We start from the raw sequence: 26,181 nt of genomic DNA, 5'->3' as shown, positions 1-26,181 counted from the left end.
AATACCTCTGAGAACTTGAGGGTTAACCATAAACAGCTTTCCTTTTCCAGAGATTTCGAAGAGCCCTTAATGTGCTAACATGCAAGTGAGAGATGATGGTGGCTTGGACCGGGGTGGAGGCAGTGGATGTGGAGAGAAGGAGATGGCTTATGGCTCTGTATTGGAGGTGGGGTTGATAGGACTTCTTGATGAAATGGACATCAATGTTTATGGAAAGGGAAAAATGAAAGATAACCTCTGTGTGTGTGTGTGTGTGTGTGTGTGTGTGTGTGTGTGTGTGTGTGTGTGTGTGTGTGTGTGTGTCTGAGAGTACCTGAGTTGATCGCTGCCCCATTCCCCGAAGCTTTAAAGGAGTTGGTAACTGGTTGGACAAAAGGGGAGAAAACAGCTGGAGAGCCAGGCAGGGGCCAGGTCCTCTGGGCCTTGTCAAGTCACACTGAGGCTTCTGGACCTGATCCTGGGGTGATGGGGAGTCTGTGAAGGATTTGAAAGGGGGAATGGCATAATCAGATTTGCATGTTAGAAAGACGTCTCTGTTGTAATTCTGCAAATCACAGCCTCTGCACTGTGCCAAGCCCACTCCACTGGGAGAGAAAACGTAGCCATGACACAGCAGATGGCGTGAGTCTGGACCACTGGGGAGTGTGGGTATTGAACTTACAGGGTCGAATGGTTCAGGGGGATGGGGGTTCAGCCGTACTAATGGCCGGGTGGTGGGGGTGAGGCTGGCCAGATGTGCACACGTCTTCCAGCTGCAGACTGTCAGAGCTGGGGGAGCACTTAAGGTGGAGCTACTCCAACCCCCTTCATCTGTCGACAGAGAAACTGAAGTACAGGGAGGGGCGAGGGGTTGCCGGGAACCACGCGTAGTTGTACTGTATGACCAAATGAGGCGAAGGGGCAGCCCGGGAAGCAGGAAGATGGGAAAGTCGGCCCCGAGCGTCTGGAGATCTGCTTTTAAACCTCTCTCTGCTCTGAACTCCCTGGGCCTCAGTTTCCCCATCTGAGCAATGAGGGGCTCGGGCCGGGAATTCAAACACAGCATGTGGTCCTTGTCTCCTCATCCAGATTCATCTGAGAAGCCCGCGGGTACCTCCCCCAACCCCTACCTGCCACCCTGTCCACGATGATGGGCAAGGGTGAGGTTTCCAGGACAACAGTTTCAGACCGGCTCCTGTGGGGTCCTGGGGGCCACCAAGAGCATCTGAGGAAACCAGCCAGACCCAGGCCCTGGGAATTCAACGAGGTGAAAAAAAAAAAATCCCTACCTGCTCCAAAATTTACACCTGAGCAAAAGGAAAATTTTATCCAAACGGCAAAGCTGCTAGGCTGCAAGTTTAATAAGCTATTAAACGGCACCATGTGAAACCTGCAATCAAAGCAAAAACACTGTAAAATAAATCAAGAGAGGTAAGAAAAGATTTCACATTGTTAAAAGTTTATGCTATTTCTGACTTCCCGAAATGTTACCATTAACCTGGGAGTTAATCAGAGTTTTTCATTTACCCGTTGTTCAGAGACATAATGAGCACTTTAACGGGGTAAATAAAAAGATCTAAAGAAGCAATAAACGCGAATGTCACAAGTGGCAATCATCTACCTTGCAAGGCTCGTGTGGTACAAAGCGTCGCACAGCTGGAAACAAATGGTTCCTCAGAACACTGTAAATAACCTCCAAGCCCACTCCTAATTAAAGTGAAGCCCCACTTTCTCATGGGTATTGAATCTATGAACCAATTAAGGAAATATCATTTCTTTCCTGAAAGGGCTGTGTTTCTCTCCCTCCCTCCCCCCCCCCCCCACCCCCCGTCTCTCCCTCTTTCTCTCCTCTCTGTCACTTGCTCTTTCTCTCTCTAAAGACTTTCCACCAAAGAGCTGGCCACCCCGCCCCCGCCGATGTTCCCGAGCTGCAATAATGAGACATCCGTGCTTTAAGCAAATTTTGCACCTGTAACCTGCAGAAATATAGCCGTAGCATTTGAAAAATTACCTCCGTGCTGCACAGTGCCATGAAAATTTATCTTTGAGATGATTTTACTGCATGGTTACCCTAGGCAATTAAATCAATAAATCTTAACTGTCAGGAAGGTTGGCCCCGTGCCAGAAATAAATGAAATGCGTGAAATCAGTAAATAAAAGGTTCCTGACAACTCATTCCAGAAATTATTTAGCAGTTGGGGTGGTGGGAGCGTTTTCTGTTTCACTCCCCAGCCTTTATTGACGGGCTTTCTGAGAAATGCTTATGCTAACAAACAGCAATAGCTCCACTACAAAGAAGTCAGAATCTGCCGGGCCATATGTTATAGGCCTTGGAAGGCAGGAGGGAGCTATAGCCACACGGCCAGAGGTGGTAGGCCAGGCCCAGTCTGGGTTGGGGAAAGGTCTAGGGAGCAACTGGTTCCCTGATGCCCTGGGGAGGGCCCCGGCCCTGTCTCTTCCCCTTGGCCACTATATCCTCCTCCTTGTGCCCTTTGACCCGATGGGAGGTACCTTCTCCTCAGGGGACTGACTTGCTCGGCCTGCCTTGTCACCCTGCACCACCTGTGGTCTGTTATCAATCTATCAATCTGAGGAAGTTTGCTCCTGTGGGTAAGGTCTGTCTGCCATTCTCCAGTTCTAGAACCAACACCAATACCAGCTGGGAGTGTGTGTGGGGTAGGATTGATTGCTCTGTTAATAATAACCGTACTTATGTGTGACTATTTCTCCTGTGCTATACCCTTTAAATGGGTTCCATACTGGGAGACATTTTTTTGATCCCCCTTTTACAGATGAGAAAATTGAGACTCGGAAAGCTTAAATGACGTGTCTGAGATGACTTGGCAAGCAGAAGAGTGGCGATTCAGGTCAATGCTGACCTCACGGCTCCGCCTCACGACACCTCTGCTGTCTGTAAAGGCAGGTCTCATGGACCCAAGTTGCTGAGAACGGAAGGCAGTGTTTGGACATGCCCATTCTTGCCTTAGCTGGCTTTCTTCTCGTCTGAATTTCCCTCCCCTGGCGATAGGTACACCTGATGAAGGTCCTTTGGTGGTGCCTTCACAGATGTGACGAGGGCTAAATGGCACTGTTGCGTGGGCTGTGAAGCTGATGTGCGTGTTTGAGGGCCATCTGAGAGCCTGAGCAGGGCCCGTGGCAAGTCCTACCGCAGGGCCTTTGCACCTGCTGCTCCCTAGGCCTGAACTGCTCTTTCCTCTCTGCCTTGTCTACTTTCATATTTCAGCTCAATTGGCACCTTCTCGGTGAAGCCTTCCTTGACTTGTCACATGCCCCCTTACAGGCTCTTAGAGCTCTGGGCAATTCTTCCTGACAGTATTCACCTTTATTGTAATTTCACATTTATTTGTGTGATTAACCGCTAAATGGCTCTCTGTCCTGCTGGCCCATAATCTCCATGAGGGCAAGGGAGGGCCTGGTTTTGCTCCCCCGTGAGGTCCCAGAACCTCATCCTGTGCATATAGTGACTATTTACCGAATAAATGGACGAGGACAGGGGTACTCATCAGCTCGGGCAGCCATAACAAAGTCCCACAGTCTGGGGGCTGAAACAGCAGAAGTGCATTGTCCCGCAGTTCTGGAGGATGGAAGTCTGAGACCAGGGTATGGGCAGAATTGGTTCCTTCTGAGAGTAGGGAGGGAAGGATCTGTTCCGGGTCTCTCTCCTTGGCATGTAGATGCTGTCTTCATGTTCACATAGCATTCTCCCTGTGTGCAAGTCTGCTTCCAAATTTCCCTTTCTGTAAGGACACCAGTCAGATTGGATTGGGATCCACCCTGATGACCCCATTTTAATTTGTTTAAAGATTCTGTCTCCAAATAAGTTCACATTCTGAGGTACTGGGGGTTAGGACTCCCACATGGGAATTTTTGGGGGGGGGGGGGCGGGACACAATTCAATCCATATCTAGAGGCCACTGGCCCAGGGGCAGAAATTCCTTAGATGCCTCAATGGCAAACACTTTAGAATTGTTCTCCAGGTCAGAGCTAAGTAGAATAAGAGGTCTCTCCCCAGCTTGCTCCTGCCACCCTGCACATTTAAGTCCAGGCACCCGTCCCTGGTGGGATTGCAACTGAGCCTCACAGCCGTGTTGCCAGGGCTGCACAGGGCTCTCCTGCAGCTAAGTGGAGGGCGGGACTAACCCAAAGGTATGGACCCAGACAAGAGGCCTCAGGCTTGGGTGCCTTTAGGTCAAGGCCTGCTTTCTTTTCGCTCCCCACCCACCCGGTCCTCTGTCCTGCAGGTGACAATTAGCTCCTACTGTGGGCTAGGGAGGCAGGAGCTGGGCCCTGGGGAGCGCTCTTGAGGAGGAGAATGGACTCAGGAGGATTATGTTGGGCTGGGAATGAGGTGGGCGCTTCCCGAAGGGAGAAGGGCTGAGCCCGCGGAACAGAAATCCCATACGAGCCACATGGGAGGCAGTGCTGCAAGGAAACAGCTCAGGAGGGGATGCACAGCCCAAGGGAAAGGGATGGAAGCGTGCAGGGACTCGAGAGGGAGGCTGGGAGGAATACGGCTTGGCCCCTTGGTGAATCTGATGCTCTCTGGGGAGCAGAGCTTGGCTCTTCCGGGAGGGCCTGGGAAGTGGAGGCCAGGAAGGCAAGTTGTCCCTGGTGAGTTCCCGGGGCAGGAAACCCCAAGTTATCTTAGGGAGGCTGCAGCTGTAGTCAAACGGAAAGAGCCCTTGGGCTGCACGCCACCCATCGAGACACCGGGGGCCCCTCCAGGTGGCGGGAGACCCTGGAAGGGAAGGGAGGCATCTGATGCGGATATTTTCCTCCTGCTTTCGGGTTGGTTCTCCTCTTTGAGCTTCAGCTAATGCAAATCTCTTTTTTATAATTCTTGCTGGCAAGTTCCCAGGGCAGATAATTCCCCATCAGCACATCATGAGCACCAAGGTGGTTATTTTCAAATTAATGGTTTGAAGCAAAATACGAGCATTGTTTTTGAACTGGGGGCTGAGAGATGGCAAAGGCACAGTGTCTAATAACTAAGGGCAAACTTTGCAATGACAGCCACCGGATTTCAAAATGATAATAATTTGCATTTGATAGCACCTTTCTTCCAACTAACAAGCTTAACACAATTAATTCATTAATGTGTTACGCTCCCCCTAAGTAGCACAGAAGTAAGGTCTGCTTGTATAGTTTTCTGCTTGGAGAAACTAAGGCAGAGAGAAAAATGGATGGATGGCAGGGCTCACAGTTCCAGAAGCTCTAGGTCCACCGCTCCAGGGGTTGTGGAGAGGGCGAAGAGTCCGCTGGAAAGGAGGTGAAGGCTTCTGGGGCCGAAGAGGCTTGTGGAGGGTGGAAGTGTAAGATGGCCCCCAAGACCCACTCCTCCAGTGTACATGCCCTGTGTAAGCTCCCTTGAGGGTGGGCCCAAATCGATCATCAGAATTGCTGGGGGTGGGCTCCAGGAATTGGTAAGCCGTCCAGCTCAGCCAAGGTTGAGGCGCCCCGGCTCAGAGGGCAGGAGAAGAGCTGCGCCCCAAGTCCAGAGCCAGCGCAGAGGCCAAGGAAACAGCCAGTAGGGCAGGAGCTGGGCCTGAGTGCCAAGGGGCCCTGGGGGTATCTGGGCCACCCCTGGGGGGAGCGGCTGTTTCCCAGTGAGGGCTCTGCTTCAGGATGTGTTTGGTGTTCAGTGAGTCGAGGCCAAGACTTGGCTGGTTTAGGGGGTGTCTGGGGTGCTTGGGGGGTGCCAGGAGGGGACCCCACATGGAGCCTGCCACCACTCCCTGTCACTTGATCCTTCAGGGCTCTTTTTGACACCTGGGTATAGTGAGTTCGAGGGATTGATGGAGGGATGGGGGTAGGGTGTGAACGAGGAGAAAGACATGACCACAAGGTGTCAGTAGCTTGCAGCAGGCTTCATTCTGGGGACACTCTGGCAGGTTTGCATGGGGGTGGAGATGTCCCTCACAGGACGAGACGTTCCAGAGGCCTCCACCCAGGAGAGGAAGAGAGAAGGGAACTCCCAGGAGGGGGTCAGAGCGTGGGCGGAAGTGTCTAGGTGATGTGCTCAGTGCCTTGGGGTCTTTATAGCCCCAGGGTTGCCCCTTATCTATGGTGAAGAGATGTCGGGCCAAGTTTCTGGGTTCTGTAAAGCAAGCAGCCTCTAGCTGGGTAAAAATCTGCTTCTTTGGGCTCTGTTTGAAACCGATGGATGTGTAAAATTTTTGAGCTTTTTGCCAGTGGGCTTTTGAGCTAACCAGTTCCAGCCGACTGTGAAGAAGTCATTGGCGCAGAGGCCACCCTTACCTCATTCAGTACCTGGAGACTCTTGGGAAGCTCTGCCCCTTCCGCTTAGTCTGGAGTTTTCTGTCCTGCAAGTGCTTCAGCCCAACTAAAGTTTGCGGCGGGGTCGGGGGCTGGGGTGGGGAGGATGCTTTCTAAGTGAACCTCTGTGAGGGAAGCTCCCTTCCTGCTCCCTGGGTTATGCTGTGTCCTCAGAGTTGGGAATTCTGGGAGAATCTCAGCTCGCCACCATCACCATCTGCCCAGGTTCAGCCCTGCCCAAGGTAATGTTTCCAGAGAGGTGCAGCCGCCCCCCTCTTGGGGGTTAGCCTCACATCTCTGGGCCACTGCAGGGCCTGTCTTACTTGGGAAATGAGAATATGTTCAAGTGAACTGTGGTTGGAACCAGCTGGGCAATTTCTGGAGAGTTACGAAAGCGCGAGAGGAAATCTCTTCCTTGGAGAAAAGTACTCTGAGCTTGGATTCCTGAGGGGTGTTTTCTCTAGAGCACTGGAAGTACCGTTATCTCCTGTTCTCTCTCCACTCTCAAAATCTGTCCCCTACGCCCCTCAAGAAGGCGGGTAGGATGAAGCGTGGCGAGTCACAGGGCTAGAAAGACAGGGCTTGAGGGTCAATTCCTGCCCCCGACTTGCCTCCTGAACTCACACGCTAGGTCCTGTGACTGTCGGGCCCAGTAGACCCCCAGCTAACGACCCACACAGAACCCATCACAGTTGCCAAGACCCTGGAGAACGCATGTCAATTTCCAATGACCGTACCTGAAACTTATGAGCAAGATCCCCCTTAACAAATTACCTAGATCTCGCTTCTATTACAGCTAAATGTTTTAGATTTTATTTCCTTTACTAAAGAAGGGGGAAAGGGGACAAAATTGCCTAGCTAGCCCGAAAGGTGTTTCCTGGAGAAACTCACAGAGCTCAACATATTGTTTGTCCAAAGCATGAGGCTCAGTGCGCTCCCGGCCTCCCCTCCGCCCGGCCCACGCGGTGCTTTCTGCCACAGCCTACCCACTTGTGGCCCAGCCCCTGCCAGCAAGGCGGCCGTGTGCAGTTGCCTCACTAGCACCCTCAGAGGGTGAACACTGCTGACCTTGATAATGGCAGCGTGTTGGGGGAAATTTGTCTCCATGATGACTTGCTCGTCTCTGGGAAGCTGGCAGAAGGCTGATATCGTCAACTGCATTTTGTAGAGGAAGGAAGTGGGGCACGGAAAGGTTAAGTGTTTCCTTTAAGCCAGGCAGCAAGAGCCTGAGCTAAAGTCCTATTTCAAAGCCCAGGGCACTTGCTCCCCGGTGACGCTCTGCCTCCTCTCTGCGCTGGTGCCCACGTGCCATCAACAAGGAGTTAAGCCTCACCAGGCCTGTCTTTAAAGCTCAGCCAGTCCAAGGCCTGACCTTGACCTCAGCCAGGGTGTCTGGCCTGCCGAGAAGGTGGTGCTTTCTCTTCTCTTTGCTACTTCCAAGCATAAGGGGTCCCATCTCACCACATCTTTCCTGAGTTGCTGACTCCAGTCAGGTCCTGATCTCAGTCTTCATGGAAGGAGGCGTTTCTGGAAGGCTGGCCCAAGGCCTCTCCTTTAGAGTCCGCTGGAAGGACCAAGAGGACATCCCTCCCCGAGGGCTCAGGGCCCTTCTTTACTTTTGTTTCTAGAATGAAATGATGCTCTAGCAGCAATAGTATTCTGCATGACAGTAAGAAGTAGTAGGTGGCAGTGGTTGAGATCAACAGCTTTGGGGCCACACTGTCCAAATTCTGGCTGTGTGACCTTAGGCAAGCTGCTTAATCTCTCTGCGCCTCTGTCTGGTCATCTATAGAACAGGAATATAATAGTACCTGTCTCACAGGGTCATTAGGAAGATTATAGAAGTTAATACATAAGAAAGTGCTAGAACAGTGCCTGGCACACAGTAACTGCTGCATAAACTGATCAGTTAGCATATCCCAGCCCTCCAATTTTGAAAAATGTCATTCTGTGTTTTTCCTCCCAGCTCTTTTCTGCACGCAGGCACACGTTTACCTAGGCATGATTATAATTTATGACATCTGGTTTTTTTTTTGAGTGAAGGAGAAAGCAACTTGTTTGCTTCAGAACAAATTTATAATCTGTTTAGCTCTATTTACTCAGATTAAATATTTCTTTATTATCTCCTAAGAAAAATGTTCATATTTACCCATACCGTAGGCTTCAAATTTTGGAAAGGATTTGGAATTCTTGGTGATAGTGTTACAAGCTTCAGTTTCAGCCACAGTTAGCTACATCAGCGTTCACACCTGGGCTGTGATTACAGCAGTGTCAGAATATCCGGCCACACCAAGTGCCGTTTGCTTGTTCACAGGAAATTCAGCTCAGCTGATTGTTAATGTCATGTTCACGTACAAGTGCTTTGTGCCGTGTAGTGTCTTAGCATTGCAATTTCTCACTTTGCATGCCCAGGAAAGAGACTCGGTATAAATGAAATTTCTAGGTACCTGAAACTCCCTTGGCGCCGCCTGGAAAATGTTAAACATTTTGAAGGAAATAGTTCTAAAATATATGGCTCTTCTGCCCTAGTATATCCTTCTTGCTATATAACTGAACTGAAGTTAACTGAACCTTTTCCTGATGACGTCATTATTGTGACCTAAAATGATTGCTTATGCTTCTCTCCCACGCCAGTGGCTGCACGCCCCTGCCAGAAATGGCCATAGTCAGCTGTGCTTTTAAGTTTTTAGTCTAGTTTTACAATTCAACGGCCACTGCAGTTGCAATTTCATACTTTGCAAGCCTTTTTGCGCTGTGTGCTAGGAACCCAGATAACTAAACATTCGATCATTTCCTCTTCAGTGGGCTTCGAATGCTAGTCCAAGGGTCTCTCATCAAATCAGTTGGCTTTGTGAGAGTATTTTCTTCCTGGCCCTCAGTTGTAAAGCCGTTGAGGTAAGTGGGAGGGTTGACTATACCTTAGAAGGCAAAAAGGGGTGGTAACTTGGTACTTCTGGCTGGAAAGTCTGTAAGCAGAATCATCTACCTGTCTGAAATGAGAGTTTCATAAAAATTTTATTTTGCATTTTTCAATAATTCAGTGCACTGGCAGTATAGTTAATGCCTCTATGAGAGAGACCAATGCACCAGCTCAGCCAGTATCATTTTTACAGAGACATCGTGCTGGAAAACAACAAAACTACATGAAAACGTTTGTATACAGAGTTACCATACTGAGAACAAAGCACCAACAAAACGCTTGTGTGCCACACCTTTGAAATGCAAAGCAACACAGGCAGATACAGTTTTCTTCGCATAAAGCACACGAAACCAGTTTTTAGGAACCAGGTACCATTGCATTCATTCCTTGATGTTTGAACAGTTACCTTGGTCGATACAGAGCATCGGAACTTACTGAAATTTTGACAAGACGAGCATGCTTGTTAAGAACAGTGACAAGCAATGGTGAATCTGCAATGAGTGTGAATATTGGAAATCTGCACCCAAGGAAAAAGGTGGTTCAAAAGCTGAATTGGATTATGGTAAAACAAAGGGGGTGCTTTATGAATGACCACCGCATTTTCATGGCCACCTAGGGTGCCCTTGGTGTGAAAAGGGTCTTCCACTAGGGGCAAGGCCTCTCGGGAACCAGGCCAGGCTATTTCTGACGGTTCTGCTCATCTACAGACACGGAGGGAGCCCAGGCCAGGACACTGGCCCCAGGGATTTGAGCTGTGGCTCAGGGGCAAGTTCACTCCAACCCTAAGGGCTCGACTGAGCTCAAATGCTGCAGCTGAAGTGGCCTCTATCTTTCCCCCTCTCCCTGTGCATCTCAGCCTATGGTTTTCTCTTGGAAACTCAGTTGGATTTGAACAGAGCCCCTTCCCTCACAAAATCCAGTGGAATTCATGTAGCTGAACCATAACATCATGACAATAGCTTCCAAGGGGAGAGGAGTTTCCATTTCAAATCACTGCTTTCATATAGCAATGTAGCCATGGCCTTCCTGGAACCGTACAAGAATGTTTTTCAAGAAGGAAAAGCTAAAATCCCACGAAGGACAGCAAGCCAGACGTGTTGCACATGTGCACACACACACACACACACACACACACACACACAGATGACATGTTCTACGTGGGCAGTGACACGGTGTTGGCGAGCACCCCCTACACAAAGCACATGATGACAATTAAATTTCCATTTGTATCCTGGTTACTCAATAAATATTTCCATGACACTTCTTAAATATACAAACTTTCTGTTTAAAATATGCAAGAAAATGTCTTTTATTTTCAAGAATGAGAGAAAGGTTTATAGAGTCACATCTTCATTTACAACACGTTGCGGTGATCTTTCTGGTTCTTATATACAGGCTAATGCGAATGTGAGGAAATACTTCAAATGAGCGCACAAGACAGGAATATGCCTCTTAGATACAAAGCAAACACACACGCTGCAGACCAGGCAGAAGACACCCCTGGCAAGTCTCAGGGGTATTTTTCAAGTCTCAGTCAAATGACTTTACTGGAAAAACATGTGGAGTCATTTGTTAAACTGCATTAGGTCTCAGACGATGTTAGAAAAGTGCCCTTCTGTCTTTCGTACCATTTGTCAGTGTGGGGCGTGGAAGGGCCCAGTGAACAGGGAGTGTTCCTCTTTGAAAACCCATCAATGTTTGCTTAGATTTAGACTTCATTCCTGGCCTGATCTAATGCAGACTTGCCAAAGACTCCAGATTTCACTATTTTAACGAGGGAGGGAGGGAGGGGGAGAGAGAGAGAGGGAGGGAGGGAGGGAGAGAGAGGAGAAATACACATTTTGCAATCAATCAAAATATTTCTTCAGTCAATAGTAAGAAACCCCTTCAAAATAAAAAAAAGGAAAAAGAGAAAGAAAAAAAAAGAAAAAGATGAACCTAAAAAAAAACCACCCTGACTGAAGTGTTATGGGAAATTTCTGGAACGGAAATTTTGGCTTCACACTTACGGTACAGCAACATCTGAAGATGTGTGCCATTGCCAGGCCTCCAACTAAAGTTCGTTGAAAACTCCTGATGTAAACTGTCTCATCTGCCTGCAACCACTGCACTTACTCCAAAATGACGTCATAAAGGTCAAAACACTGCTCCACAAAGTTCTACAATTGGACAAATGAATTCAACAGACGAGTATTTATACTGCCACATGATAATGCAGTTGTTATAATATCATGGTTTCATAATACGGCATGCCCCTTCAGGTGGCATGTTTGAAATCAGAACACACCAATTTGTATTAATCTGTCTGAAAAGCATGAACAAGTTACGATTCAGAAGCTCACACTGAATCCAACTATTCATGTGTTTAGAGACAGAAAGAGCCCGAGCAGGAAAGCGAAAGCCAGAGCCAGACAGAAAGAGAGATAGAGACAAGGAACAGACCCGGCCACCACGATCACCATCACAGAACAGAACAGAAATCAGTCTCTTCTTGGAGGAGCCTAAGGATATGGCAGTCAACTCACCAAGCGAGCCAAGGGGAAGAATCTTAGGGATCTTTTGATCCCCAGGGGCATTCTGAGCTCGGTAGCTCTACCGGGCTCACGTTTAAAGGATTCATTTTATCCGAAGACAACACTACACCAAACCATCTTCAAAAGCGCTATTCCGAGGAAAATAGGAATAAAAACAGCCATTTGTGGAACTGAATAAATGTGAGGGATTTCATCTCAAACGTTTCGCTTTCTAAAATACCCAGGGAGTAGAGTCATCCAGGAAGAAATCTACTTGACAAATTGTCTTGAGACAGAATCAATCTCCTTTGTAGTATCTGTGGGTGCATATGATTGATTCATGAGGATGGTTTTGAAACAGAAAATCACCGGATGATGACGAACACATTTCTAGCTCTCTGTATCCATGCAAACCTGTCCATTGCCTTGGGGGACACCAAGTCCCCATGTGACTGTGATGGCAATTAAACCAGACCCAGATGGGACCGTACCCAGTCAGGATGAATGTTGCAGGAAAACCACGAGGGGCTGGAAGGCCACCACCCCCCCCCCCCCGCCCCTGGCACCAACCATGTTACTGTGCTGGTCATAGAGAGAACCTTGGAGGCAAAAGAGAGTGAGGCTGGAAGGAAAGAGTAAAGGACACGGGTGTCCTTCAGGGCTAACACTTGACTGTGGACACAGGCTCGGACAGAATGTGGAAATGTTTAAGGAAAAATAGGATTTTAGGGAAAGTTCTTCAACCTTTCCAGATACAAACCTCGTATTAACTGTAGAAGATGCACGGGACCAGGAGAACGGGTCCTTTGAGACTTTCTGTTCTACTCTCAGGATGATTTATGATGAGGAGGTCTAATAAAGAAACATTGTGTGTGTGTTTAACGGAAACCTCATTCTCTTAGAAAAATATACTGAACTTTATGCCTACCTGTTAGTGACCTTGGTTTTCTTTATATTGGGTAGAAAAGGGAATTGTTTTGCTTTGCATGATAATTTCTGAATATTAATCATGGAATTGATCCAGGAGACATTCTGGTTTGAATTCAGAACAAGGACAGTAAGTAGGTACTTTCAACTAAAAACACATGTTAAATAACTTCCATCCCTAATAGCGAAAGTGAAAACCTTCTGAACAACAACGGGGAGATGGGAGAATTACTGTTTCCATATTATGAGAAAACAACACACTGCATTTTGGATTGTGCTGTTCTCCATAGAGGCCCTAATGTTTCCTAACTAGACGAAGGCTGTCATTAGTAGGAAAATAGTAAATCAGTTATCCAAGTTACATTTACAAGTTTGAAGTACTACTTGGATGTTTTAATAATAAAAAACAATACTCACCTATCCTTATTTTTAACCAACCACGAGGGTTTTTTAAACACTTATCTCACTTCCATTTTACCTTGGAGATATGGAGATGACCCACTCACCCCCGCTGATGCATCTGTGCTTTGGGCTCAAGAGGTCTTCATCCCTTCCAGCTTAAAACCCACACCTCCAGGGCCTCATCATAAACTATCTACATTTCCCAGAGGATTGACTCATATTTGAAAATGATGTAATAGTTTGTCATTAAAGTGTGTGTGTGTGTGTGTGTGTGTGTGTGTGTGTGTGTCCACAGAACATAAACGTGAAATCCGAGCCCTCTTTGACTGGCTGCAATCAGTACTGTGTACTCCCAACTTTGCGTACATCTCTTCCCAACTCTGTGTTCAGTGACATCCTAGTAGCTGGAAATTAGCCATGGTGGGAGCAGTTACACCATGGAGATTGGCAAATGCTACAAATCAAGTGCTTTCTGTTCTCAGAGAGCTTGTTAAACGTTTTAGCAATAGACCAGCGGTAGCATGCCGGGCAGATCAAAGGAGAAGCTAGCTCTGTATCTGGGCAACATGGCACCAACTCAGTCTCTTTGGGGGTTTCCCCAAGGCTGCTTCCTGCCCAGGGGCTCCTCTTCCACTGATGTCACAAGTACCGCAGAACCACAGAAGGGCATGTGCTTCTGGGGTGCATTTGGCTAGCCTTCCGCGCCCTGCTGGGCTCTAGGCTCTGAGATGTTTCCCCTGTTCGGTAGCTACGAGAGCGATGCAGGCCAGAACCAAACAGGTAAAGTGCCTGCAATTCCGATTAAGGTCCTGATCTGGCAGCTGGCTTCGTGCTGCAGAGGCTGGAGAATAATGATTCCCTCGGTAGGAACAGGCTAGCCGCAGCTGCAAGCATCCATGGGGGCATTCTTTCTTCAGGAGGGTTCCCAGCTGGTCTGCATGTGGCAGCTCACCAGCAAGTGCTGGCGGGCCCTGGGGGGTGCTCCCCGCAGCATCCTGCCAGGGGCCTGGCAGCAGGCTTCCTGGGTCTCCCCCTGCCCTCCGCAGAGTCTGGTATGAATCAAAGAGCCAACAAAATTGAGGTCACTGGCAAAAGAGTTTGAAATTTTGAATGATTTTTATTAAACACCATTAGTCTACACTGCACAGTTAATGAAACAGCAAAGCTCCAATCTCTTAGAAGAACGATGATTGATCATGGATCGGAACAGCAGTTCCGTGTCCCCTAAACCCATTGTGAGCCTGATGAAGGAGTTATTACCATCTCAGGTCAGAAGCAGAAAGGGGCGAGAACTGCAGCCTGGCCTGGAAGGGCTTCCCTACCCGCTACCCCCGTCCCCACCCGCCTCGGCCCTCCCCACAATGCAATTTGCTTTGAGCTGATGGATTACAGAGGGAAACGTGATGCTCTTGGGAAAGGGGGGGGGGGGCTTCTAGACTTGTGAGGAGGAGAACGGAAAGGGAATTCATACTTTTTCTTTCCCCGAAAATATCAGATGGTGGGATTAATGTCTGAGATCAGCCTATCCGATTAGCCTCCTGCCAGGGTCAATGCTCATCAATACACAGATGCCAGTTCTGTCGCTGGAGTTTGCAAACACTGAAGAGCAAATGAATCAGAGTTCCATTATGAGAATAAGGCTGTGCAAGTGGGAATGAGAACAACGACAACGACAACGACAACGACAACCAAGAAGAATTTAGTCCGCCAGTCGCATAATAGAGCAAGCGACAACGGGCGCCATATTTGTTCCCCACAGAACTGAATTTGGGGGCACGGAATCGACCCATCCATTCAACGTTGTGTAGCTCTAGTGTCTCGCCACACATTTTCTCCATGGGGAGAGTGATGCCTCTCTAAGCAAGCAGTTCATTGCCTTACTGAGTAGTCCTACCCAGTGGTCCAGTTTGCTGTCTCCCACCTGCCACTCACGCAGGTGAAATTTTATCATGTCTGTTGAGAAGTACGTGAGGGCTCCTCCCTCACAGCTAAATCAATTCTGCCTTCAGAAATGCTTTCCAACTTCATTTTCCAACTTCAACCTCCGGGATGCGAATTTCAATAAAACACAATCCAAATTAGATAGCTTTGGGAAAGATACCGAGAGGACAAGTATCTTCCCACTGAAGACCCAATCCAATGCATCTAGCAAGGTGATGTCCAAGGGAAAACCCACCATTTGGAAACTCAACAAAACACATTTTAGCCAACGGTTTTGAATCAAGCAACTTGGTTATTGATTGGAGATTTGAATCGTTTGATGTCATTACGTGGAAAAAAGGCATCCCAATCTCAAGTCTTTGAAAAGTGAGCAGCAGCTAATCTGCTTTTCCAATTCTGTCATCCAAATAGAAAACTACTAGTATTTTCCCAATGACATTATCAAGTCATTAACAGTCTACAGGCTGGCTAACAACATGCTCACGGCTAAATTCTACCCCGAGGACCACACTAGTATACTCTTTTCAAATTAATCCTACCTACCAAACTCAGACAGTAATATGACAAAACCACTAAAAAACCCAAGGTTAATTAAAATACAAAGCCAAGCCAACATCGTAACACAAACTTGTCAAACTCTCTGTGGTTGGAGCTTGGGTGACAAGTGAAGGCATAGTGGTGGCCCTACGGGGGTCCCGTTTGCAGGGCTGAGATCCTTCTGTGTACTTGCTCGCTCAGGTGGAGCTGCCCGTTTCTCTGCCCATTACCCTAACTCCATGTGCTTACTGTGAGATGCGTCTCACCAAGCCTCCATCAAAGTCTCGAGGCAGGATCTCTCACCGCCATCCACGTGTCTTGTATCCCTCCCACAAACTGGTACACCGAAGAGATTTACTTGACAAAATCCCTCAATCCCTCAAATAGCTGCACACCTACGACACACATCACCATTTACAATGTGATGAATAGAGTGCCTAGAAAACAGCAACAATCCTTAATCAGGAAACCGAAAGACGTCTCACCTCCAGGGAGAGGAAGGCAATTCATCCTCCATGTTTAATTGGTTTCTAAGCTGCTTTACAAATGGGTCTGCTACATAATCAGGTGGTGATCCTGAGCTTGCCTGTCAGGTTTGATCACTGTGCTGCTGAGTTGGCACACACTTTACATTTAGCCACCAGAGGTGACACATCAGGCAGCAAGCAGGAAGCTCTGCTGCTTCCGTGCTGTGTGTCATGTAGATATGACGACTCACTGAAACTAGAGCTACGAGTCTTTCGTTCATGAGGCAATATGCTAGTTTCCCCGGGAAACTGCCCCTAGCATTCTAATGTCTACTTTCCGGAGGTTGAATTTCAGGAAGAATCTACTCCTAAATCCATGATGGTCTAGGATCGTGGTCTAGGTTGAACTTGCAAGGCAAGCCAGTGGGCTTCATCATACAGTCATAGTCAGGCACTCTACCCGATAAGCCGTGGAAAACAAACAGAGACCTTGAGTCACTGCAGAGCCATCAGCTTCATTTGTATAGGTGACACCCACCTTGGGTGTTCGGAGTGGTTCATAGGATCATTTTCCTCATTTAAGAGGCTCAGAAAAGATTCTCTCGGGTTTCATTGGTCTGTGTGTGTGTCTGCGTGTGTGAGGGTTGATGCTGCGACTGCCAACGTCCAGCTCAACCGCACTGGGAGCATGGAAAGTGCTGGTTCAGCTGCTGGGACGCTCCCAGCTGTCAACTTTTCACAACGTGGCCTCAGCCATCGGAGGACAACTTCCACAGCCCTTATGATACAACAAAGGGCCTTCAACTCAAAGATGACCAGAGCGGAGCTCAAGTCTGGCTCTTTTGCAACTGGGGATACAGCTAACCTTGACAATGAGAGTGTGGAGTGATCCCTTGCCGTTCTTATCACAGACTTGCGTGACTTGCTTTCAAAATCATACAAGTTTGCATCTTTCATGTGTGTGTATATCTATTATTTATCTGGTCATAACTCAGTGAAGAGAATCCAATAACTCAGCAGATGAAGGGCTATGTGGAATTAGATACCGGCAGGTAATTACAAGGAACTAACGTATGGATAGTTTTTACTACGTGTGGGGAATTCTTCTAGTGAGCTGGAACACCAAAGATGATATTTACATTGTGATGTTTAGGGACATAAAATGAACGCAGAGGATCATAAAGGGGTGGGGATAGTCGCAACTGATGCAGAAATATCTCCAAATCAAGGGAACTGTTCCCAATGTTCAGGGCTCTTTCAAAACCACCCTAGGGTGAAGCATTACCCCGAGACTCATTTTTTTTGTTAAAAGATTAGCTACTACTTAAGAGAGTTTGAAGTTTTCTTCGGGATTTTCATGGAAATGATTCAAGCTAATATAGACTTGAATAAAATCAGTGATTGTATTTCCGTCAAAAGCTAATGAGCACCCCCCCCCCCCAAAAAAAAAGAGAAAGAAAAGAAAAAGGAAAAGATAGGTAGAAGAAAACAGAAAGAAGTGAAAAAGAAACCCTGTAAAATAGAAAATGGGGATAATAATTGGGGAAGTCCAGATTTTAAAGCCACTAGGAAGCAAACTGTATATGATTACTTCTAGGTAGTGATAACTTGACTTTTGTTTCCAGAGATTTGAGCAAAACACGATAAAAAAAAGTCCTGCCAGCTGTGGACCCCGCCGACCAACTGCAAAAGAGGCAGAGGCGTGCATTCCCTGGATGGTTTCCAGACCCCTCCCGTCTCTCATCTCTAAAACTGGAGTGTAGCGTTTTGGCTACTAGGGCGTGCGCTGACTGAACTGCCCTCCAAAGGAGAGCTTTACACAAAGAGAATGCCGGGTGAGGATTTACGCTTCAAATCATGGAATTCAAAAATATTCATGCCAGCTGAGGCCTTAAAGTTGTCGACATCAATGTTGCCACTCCTTCTCATCCTTGAAGTTTTTCAAATAGGGAATCAGGAAAGGGGTACTAACTAAGAAGTCCTCTGGCTGCATTTCAGAGTGGCATTGCCGTGCTCATTTATCTTCTTAATTTTGACTTTCTGATGTTGCTACAACATCTAACCAGTGGGTTTCGACAATGAAAGTTCTCATCTGAAAACCGAGTCTGTGGGAACCACAAAAGTTTAACAAAGGATTCTGAAATATGTTCTTGTCTGGACAGAAGAGCGCAGTTTGGGGAATGGCTATTGCTGAAAATTTGAATCTTTGCAGGTCCTCTGTGTCTGCGTTCATATATAGACACACACACACACACACACATATATATACGTATATATATATATATATATATATATATATATACGTATATATATGTCTATATATGACATTCCGTTTCACTTCTCAGGGACCTGTTCTCACAATTGCTTTCCATTCTTTGTTGCGGGTAGTGTGGACTTAAAACAATACTGTAAGGACTGTGTCATTCCATCAAGCACAAAAGGATGGTGGGATCTGTGAAATGCATATAAAATACTGAAAAATGACTAAGTGATAAAAGATACACTGCTCAAGGTGTAGTGTCCACTTACAATGACTTCTGTTTTTCACAGATATCAAAAGAAGCATAAAAACAAACATAATCAAAGAGAATTTTCCCCAGTGAGTGGAGTTCCACTAGCGCTGGAGGTGGGGGCGCGCCCCACTACAACAAATGGGCGTCGATGCGCAGCCAGCACAGTCCCTGGCGAACGTAGCGGACGAGATTGGTCATGCTGCTGTGCTGGGTCAGGGGCCCCATCAACGTGTCCAGATCGCCAAAGAATTCTGAAAATCAGAGCAGACCTCGGTCAGGCCTTTGAACGATAGCAGGACCACAACCACGCGGGCGCTGGCCAAGTTATCCGTTGTTCATTCATTCATTCATTCGACACAAATGTCCAGAGGACCTACTAGGTGACCCAAACTCCATATGGATATCAAGCTCTGTTATTTTAATCTTTTGTTAGCGCCCCACACTCCACAGCATAAATCAAGTCTGTGCTACTGTGGTTAAGGAAACACAAATTCATTCAAATCTGTTAATTCATAGTAAGTTTTCTCAGACGACAGATTCTGAAAGTACATTACAATCCTGTGGAGGTTTGTGAGACACACACACACACACACACACACACACACACACACACACATCATAATATGCATATATTACCTATAAAATATATTTGTCTATATATTTATATATGTTTCTAGAAACATATATCTATATATTGAAAACATACACATAAAATTACGTATCTAAAATAAAATGTATCTAAATATATTTTATATAAAATATGGAATTTGTATTTTTATATATTATAAATTTATAGTTAGAAAGGGGTCTTTATACACAAAACGGTAGGGAGCCATGGTCTATATGATACCAAGCTGTTTTTCATTCTATATGTTATGGAATTGAAAATATTCTCTTCCCCTTTTGTCTAAATGAACTGAGTATCGATGTTTCTTGGCTTGACGTAGATACAGCTGGTGAGCCTAGACAGCCATTAGCGCCGTCGGCCTCTAAGGCCAGATGAATGTCTAGGAGGCATCTGATTTGGTAAGTCTTATTCCTTTAGGGAAGGAAAATGACCTGTAAGGATCTGTCGCGTAGCACTTCCCCCTGCCCCCCAGCCCACGGATGGTAAGAGTGCCTGGCCGATTCCCCTCCAGCTGACTCGGGGAAGGAACGGCACTGAGGCCCTACTACTAAGCAGTGGGACCCGAGTCTTAGACTGTCTGCTTTGGGGCGGGGTGGGAGGTATGTGGGAAAAACTCTGCGATGTCTAGAAACCAGCTAGGCTTCCCCTTTGCACGTCCGTCTGGCACTGCCTTGACCTCGGTGAGGAGGTAGCTCTTGGGCGTCCTCTTCCCTCAGCCACGAGGAAATCACTCTTGTGCTGGCTGGGGGTGAGGAATCTCGCTGGGGGGAGGGAGGAGGCGCTGGAGACAACCTTCAAGGGGTTGGGATGCTCTCCTGCCTTCTTGGAAAGCAATTTCCATGCATGGCTTATGTGTGCTTGATTGCCCAGCAGATGGTATTTCACTAAACAATGCATTGATTCTTCACGTTATGTATAACATATGGGCTCCTTCTCCACGTATCAGCTTCATTTGATTATGTGATACTTTTTAACCTGTACTATGCAATAAAAGTAATTTCTGCTGATAAAGGAGTAAATTACTTTCGGCATTGAAAATACTTTCTTCCACAACACGATATTAAGGGAGATGTTAAAGGACCCAGTTGTTGTCGAGTGAATGTGAGCGGGATGTCCCCTGGATATTCTGCACAAAGTCTGCAGGTGGCATTCTTAACTGGTACCCAGGTCACCATTTTAATAAGTGCTTCAAGTCAGCAGCTGGGAAGGTAAGGAACCGGGCTTCTAGAACAAAGGCCAGAGGGCAGAATCAGCCCTATTGGCCCACTTGAGCACCAGAATCTTCTGCAATGAGCCATCTGCAGCTGTACAGGTGGGCAGACATGGGGCAGGGGTGGAGACCTTCCACTGGGACAGCCAACCTCCGCCATCTCCATTGCATGATTGGGTGGAAAAAGGTGCAAGTACATGGTGGACTCCAGTGGGAGGCAGAGTACCAATCAAAAGGGAAGCGCCTCAGTTTCCCCATGTCTACGTAGACAAGACAGGTGTGGGAAGAATCCCCCACTTTAAGCAGTTCAGAAATGACAAAGTGTGTGAAACTCAGGGTTGCAAACAGAAGATTCCAAACTAGGTCCTCTCCCCGGCCCCTGGTACAGCCCTTAGGACCACACCAGCGGGATGCAGCATCTTTCTGCTGGTAGAGTGACAGAGTCATTTTGATTCAATATTAGTCAGGGAATTGAACAACTCCTTGACACACTGTGCTAAGGCCAAGATGCGCACCATCTCAGTCAAACATCAGCCCAGCCGCTACATTGCTCCTGGAAAGTTCTGTGGTTAATTTAGAAGCAATTACTTTAACAGATTTTGAAAATGGATGCAATTATGAAGGAAATCCATAAATATTGAACAGTTCTGCAGTTACCAATACAAAATAAGACAGAGAAGAGTGGAGGCCGACAAGCTAGGCAAGACTTAAGATGCTTACGCCTTCATGAGCAACTCTAGAACCCTTGGATTGGCCTGGTTGTCTGGGTTAGTTGTCTTTGGATTTCCAGAAGCCTAGGGAAGTGGACAAGTTAAGAACTGCCCATTACTCAGATAACTGAGGACAGGTGCTCACTGAAGGTTTCCAAGGACCCGTTGTTAATCTTGCCCTCTAGGTGGGCAGTGCATCCTATAGGATAAAAGTTCACACTCTGAAACCAGACATTTCTCAATTCAATTTCTGCTTCCAATATGATAAGCTGTGATATCATGGGTGAATTTCTGCATCTCACTGAGCCTCAGTTTCTACAGCTAGGAAATGGGGCTAAATGACACAACAAATGATAAAACAAATAGTACAGCGCCTGGCGTATAGAAATTACTGCATGAACACACAGAACCAACACATGCAAATAGCCCTAGGAGTCAGTAAAAGTTTAGAGCTGGGTCAAGGGGTCGGAGTCCCAAATTATGGAATATGCTTTGATAGCCACAGGATCTTTCAATTATATAGCTATATCATCATATAGAGTAAGGAAAGAGAAAGAAATATTTGTAGGATTTCTACCTTGCACCTGATATTTTATGCTAGGTGATTTACCCATCTTATTTTATTCCACCCATGTCTACCATGCTTCTGGGTAGTTTCATCATCATCCTGGAAGCTAGGGAGTAGCTCACAGATTTCAGTAACTTGCCTGAGGTCACCCAGCCAGTGCCTGACAGGATTCAAGCTTAAATGATTAGGCTTCAAAACCTGCACCCTTCCTAGTTCTGTGGGACAGTCTCCCCGCCCGCTTAGCGATGCCGCAATAGAGATGCAGCCAGGAGGAGGGGCCGGTAACCCACGGGAACGTCCCTCTGCATCTAGGTAGCCTGCAGCCCCAGCCTGATTCCAAGAAAGTCCTGTCCCTGTCTGGGACCCAAGCCCACTCCATGCAACTTGTACCATATCATGTCCCAGCAGGAGCCACTGGCCCACGCGAGATGCTAATTCTTGCCTGTACCTAGCCAGATGTTTCTACTGCTCTAAACCACAGGTCACCTCTTTGCAGGCTGATTCGGAAAGACCCACATCTGTCCTCACTTAGACTAGAGTGGGTCTGTCGCTGACTGCTGGGCCAGAATCACCAGAGTCAACTGAACGGCCAGGGCAAAAGTATGGTTTCTTTGGACTTCCCATCTTCATGAGGATAGGAGGCTTTGGGGTGAACCTGTGTGACAGCTAGGGGCACAGATGGCAGCGTGAGGGGCTGAGGACCACTGACTCACCCTGAAGCAGGGTCCTCCTCACATCTGTTCTGTAGCCAACCTCATGTGTTCCCATGAACAGGGCCCTGATCCTTCAGCCCAGGTGTCAGCGGGTGAAAAACACTAGCTGATTGCAAGCCACGTTGTCATGTACTCACTGGAGCTGACGATTATAACGAAGGTAAAAGGCCTTGGTTCAACCTCACCTCCCCCCCCCCCAAAAAAAAAAGCCAAGTGTCTTAATCCCAATTAATCTGCAAATCATTCTCTTCTCCTTTGCTCTGTTTCTCTGTATTGATCCTTACCACTGAGTGAAAATGTGAAAACAGACATTTGCCAACACATCATAGCTCAAATTACTTTAAACTTTAAAAGAGAACTCAATCCTAGGCCTTTTTCACTCTCTCAGCAAAATCTGGTCACTGCGTCAGCCCTGAGCTAACCCCCTCTTCCCTCATGTAGCCCTGGAAATCAGACAGAAAGAGAAGGCCACTATGGAGAACTCAAGCCACTGAAAGCAAGTTGACTCCGCCATGGCCCGTGAGCAATGGGTCGAGCAGACCAGCATACCTTTGTTCTCTCTTGTCAGTTTGTCGGCCATGTCCCAGTGTTCGTAGCCCCGTAACACGTTGCTAGTGATGTTGACGTGGCTGGCGGCCATGTGGTGAATGCGCTGGGGGATGGTGACCGGGCCGTTGTTACAGTTCCCCATTGCGTTGATGGGAGACACGTTGTTGAGAGACACTGGGGACGGAGTGTTTCTGGGGGATGGGAAGAGACAGGCTTTGTTAGGCTGCTCGGGAAGAGTGACAGCGGCGTTCTAGGCCTCCCTCATCACACTGGGACCTCATGAGGACGTGATTTGCCACAGTGAGTTTTAGCATGGTGAACATATATGAAGCTTGCTCTTGCATCCCACCAACTCCTCTCAGAGGACATCCTATGGCTTTTGCTGGCACAGTAGCTTTCTCCAGAGGCCCCAGCGTAGAGAAAACTTATTATCACCCTGTTCCTGCCTCATCAGACCAACCCACACAGGGCCACAGTGCCAGGCTGTAGAATGAGCCATCCTTCTCCTTTTCTAACATTAAACACTGAAGTCTGACTGCCTTTGGCAAACATTGATGACTCCATGCACATCGCTACTTTGTTCTAAAATACCACAGAGAGAGCTGGGTGAATCTTTCTCTGGCATTAATTCTACCCACAAATGTAGCTCTTACTTTGAATACATCTAACAAGTCTTCTGATGTTCCAGAGAAAGCATCAGCTCAGAGCTATGATGATTTCTCTACCTGCTGCCAGAATGGATATTGGCACTTAGAAAAGACTTGATGTGCAATACTGGTCTCTTATCAAAGTGGTTTGTGGAAACCATGGTGACAGTTTGCTCCAAATACAGTCGCCACAATGAGCAAAGTGCAATCCTGAAAAGCCCCCCAAGGAGCCAGTACTAAGGAAGCTGGAAAAAGTAAGATTATGAATATCTCTTCAGGATTCTTTAAGACGTGCTACAGGATGGCTGTTAATTGCTGACACTTCACCTGCACACTGGGTTATAAAGAGAAGTTTTGGGAGTTCCTACTTTGGGCAGGACCAATGTTCGGAGGTAGATTTTTGGTTAATTCTTTAATATCAGCAAGAAGAAGTAGCCAGCTGGCTGCACATCGCATGGAGGGTCAGGGACAGTCCCAAAGGCTGGGTGGCTGCCTGCGCCCACGAGCAAGACCTATACACACCCCCAGCCTCCCTGTCCTCGTTCAGCCAGCCTTCGAACGACTGCCCAGGCAAATGCACCGCTTTACTGTGATTGAACATTTGGGCGAGTAAGAGAAATGGGGGAGAGCTGTGTCTGGGACCCCTCCTTCCTCCCAACACACTCTGCCCATCATCAGGAGCCTTCTCTCACTCCCCCTCCCCTTTACCAGCCACCTGCTGGCAACTACCTTTCCAGGGAGGCTGTATTCCTCAGAGCCGATCCCTGCTCCTAGAACAGATGCGCTCCCTGACAGGCTGCATACACAGAGGATTTGGGGGAAGGGCAGTCACCACGTACCGAAATGCCAAAGCGGGGCTGACTCGGCCTGGGAGCAACTCAACTGACGCACTCGCATGAGACTCCCGCAGGCTGTGCCTACAGCCACGGGAGGGCATTGGTCCGTTTCCGCAAACAGAGTATATCTTCTGGTACGTTCTGGTATGAGGGGGAAAGTGGATCCTCCGCGCAAGTGCTCTGCACTTGTGCGATGTAAGAGGGTGTGAAGGTTTTCCTGCTCTGTTTATAATTTCTGAGATGTTTGACACTTCTTGATGGAAAGATTTACTTTCAAGGCGGGGTGCGGTCAGGGGAATGGTTAAACTCAGGGACCTGGGCACAGAAGTGTTAGCGAAAAAGCGGTGAATGCTGGATTTTTTTGTCATGGCAGGTTACAAATGCTATTTTCTAGTCTTTCCCCGCCCCCCCCCAGTGGTGGTCATTAACCCGTAAATGTCAATTTACGGCCAGAAAGGAAAACGTCCTCATTTGTAATCTCTAGAGAAGATTGCAAAGGTGTCAGTGTCACAAATGTTGAGAGGGGGACTGTGTGGTGCTGGGAAAGTTCTGGAATCCCAAGGACCGGGACTCTAGCCTGGCCCTGCCTTACGTACAATTACCGTGTGCTCCCGAGCCCCCTCCCCTCGCTGGACCTTCCCTGGACCGCAAGAAAAGGCTGGATTCAGTGATTTCCAATCATGTCCAGAAGTCATAAGGGGAAACAAATCACCTCTGTTTATCTCCTACATCCTGAAAGGGCCTTTGCAGTTTATAACGTTGAAGAGCTCTTGAGGGGCTTTCTTTCCCTTCCACTTGGCGCTTTCTTTTAAATAATCAGCGGTGGAGGCGAGGAGAGCAAGGGCATGCGTTCGGTTTTGGTCACGACTGACCTGACACGAGGCTCTGTGAGCTGACCTTGCGCGGAGCACAGCTGCATACCCTGCACACAGCATCAGATGCGTGAAATCCACAAATCAAAACCTGCCTAAGACCCTGTGCCTCTGGCTAAAAGAGGGCTGTTGCCGCGCTCATCTTGGTGTGCCTCCAACTCCAACTTGGCTCTCCCCACAGCTTGGGCTTCGTCGTTCAGCTCTCTCTCTGTGGATCTGCTTCAGATCTTCCCTAATGTCCCTATTCAGGATCTTCCTCCCCCATGCCAAGCAGCCCTTTCTATCCCCCCTCCTTGTTTCGACTTCCTCTATGACATTTATCATCTAGCATATGCACTCTTTTTGTACTGCCTTTCTCTTCCAAAAGAATGTGACCTTGAGGAGGGCAGGGATCCTTGTCTATTTCATCCAGCGTCATTCCCAGCATCTAGAACAGTGCCTGGTGCACATACGATGTATTTAATACCAGTTAGAGAAATGAATGGATTACCTTCCAGCCATCCCTCTGTTATTACGTGGTATCCACTACATATGAGGTGCTCTGGGGAGGGAAGGAGAATAACGTACAGCAGCACATGGAGAGGGTATACGTTTGTAAAGTGCCTGGCAGAGTGTCTCATACACAGCAGGCATGCAATAAATATCTGGTGAATAAAAGAATGAACGGCCCCTTATTGAAATGAGCAAATAGTCTAATGAGGAGGAAAATCCATTAAATTCTGGCAATCTAGGCTAAGTGCCAAAAGTGAAGTATAGACCAAGAGCTGTGGGAGTTCTAGGGGCGACATCACTTAGGTTTTCCAACTCAAAAAGGTAACAATGACAACAAAACATGGCAGTGGCAGTAGCCACTATTTGTTAAAGTTGCTGTGCACCAAGCACAGTGCTCTGGACTTCACTGATATTATCTCTAAGCCTCGTGACAACTCTGTGGGTGAGTTTCTGCCACCAC

The 26,181-nt window shown here is 47.5% G+C and overlaps 1 protein-coding gene across 1 annotated transcript in view; it reads right to left on the bottom strand.

Annotated features, from left to right (window-relative positions):
* Nucleotides 1-18,625: 18,625 nt before the first annotated feature.
* The window catches only part of AFF2 (ALF transcription elongation factor 2), a 482,377-nt gene continuing 474,821 nt past the window's right edge, over nucleotides 18,626-26,181 (bottom strand). The window contains exons 20-21 of the mRNA XM_068532924.1: nucleotides 22,875-23,065; nucleotides 18,626-18,747 (exon numbers count right to left, since the gene is read on the bottom strand). Of these exons, the coding sequence (XP_068389025.1) occupies nucleotides 18,626-18,747; nucleotides 22,875-23,065 (313 nt within the window). The remainder of the gene's footprint in view (nucleotides 18,748-22,874; nucleotides 23,066-26,181) is intronic.

This window comes from Eschrichtius robustus, chromosome X, assembly GCF_028021215.1.
Source record: "Eschrichtius robustus isolate mEscRob2 chromosome X, mEscRob2.pri, whole genome shotgun sequence".
Classification (NCBI taxonomy): domain Eukaryota; kingdom Metazoa; phylum Chordata; class Mammalia; order Artiodactyla; family Eschrichtiidae; genus Eschrichtius; species Eschrichtius robustus.
The sequence above is the reverse complement of the archived record's forward strand: the minus strand, read 5'-3'. Positions and strand labels throughout refer to the sequence as shown.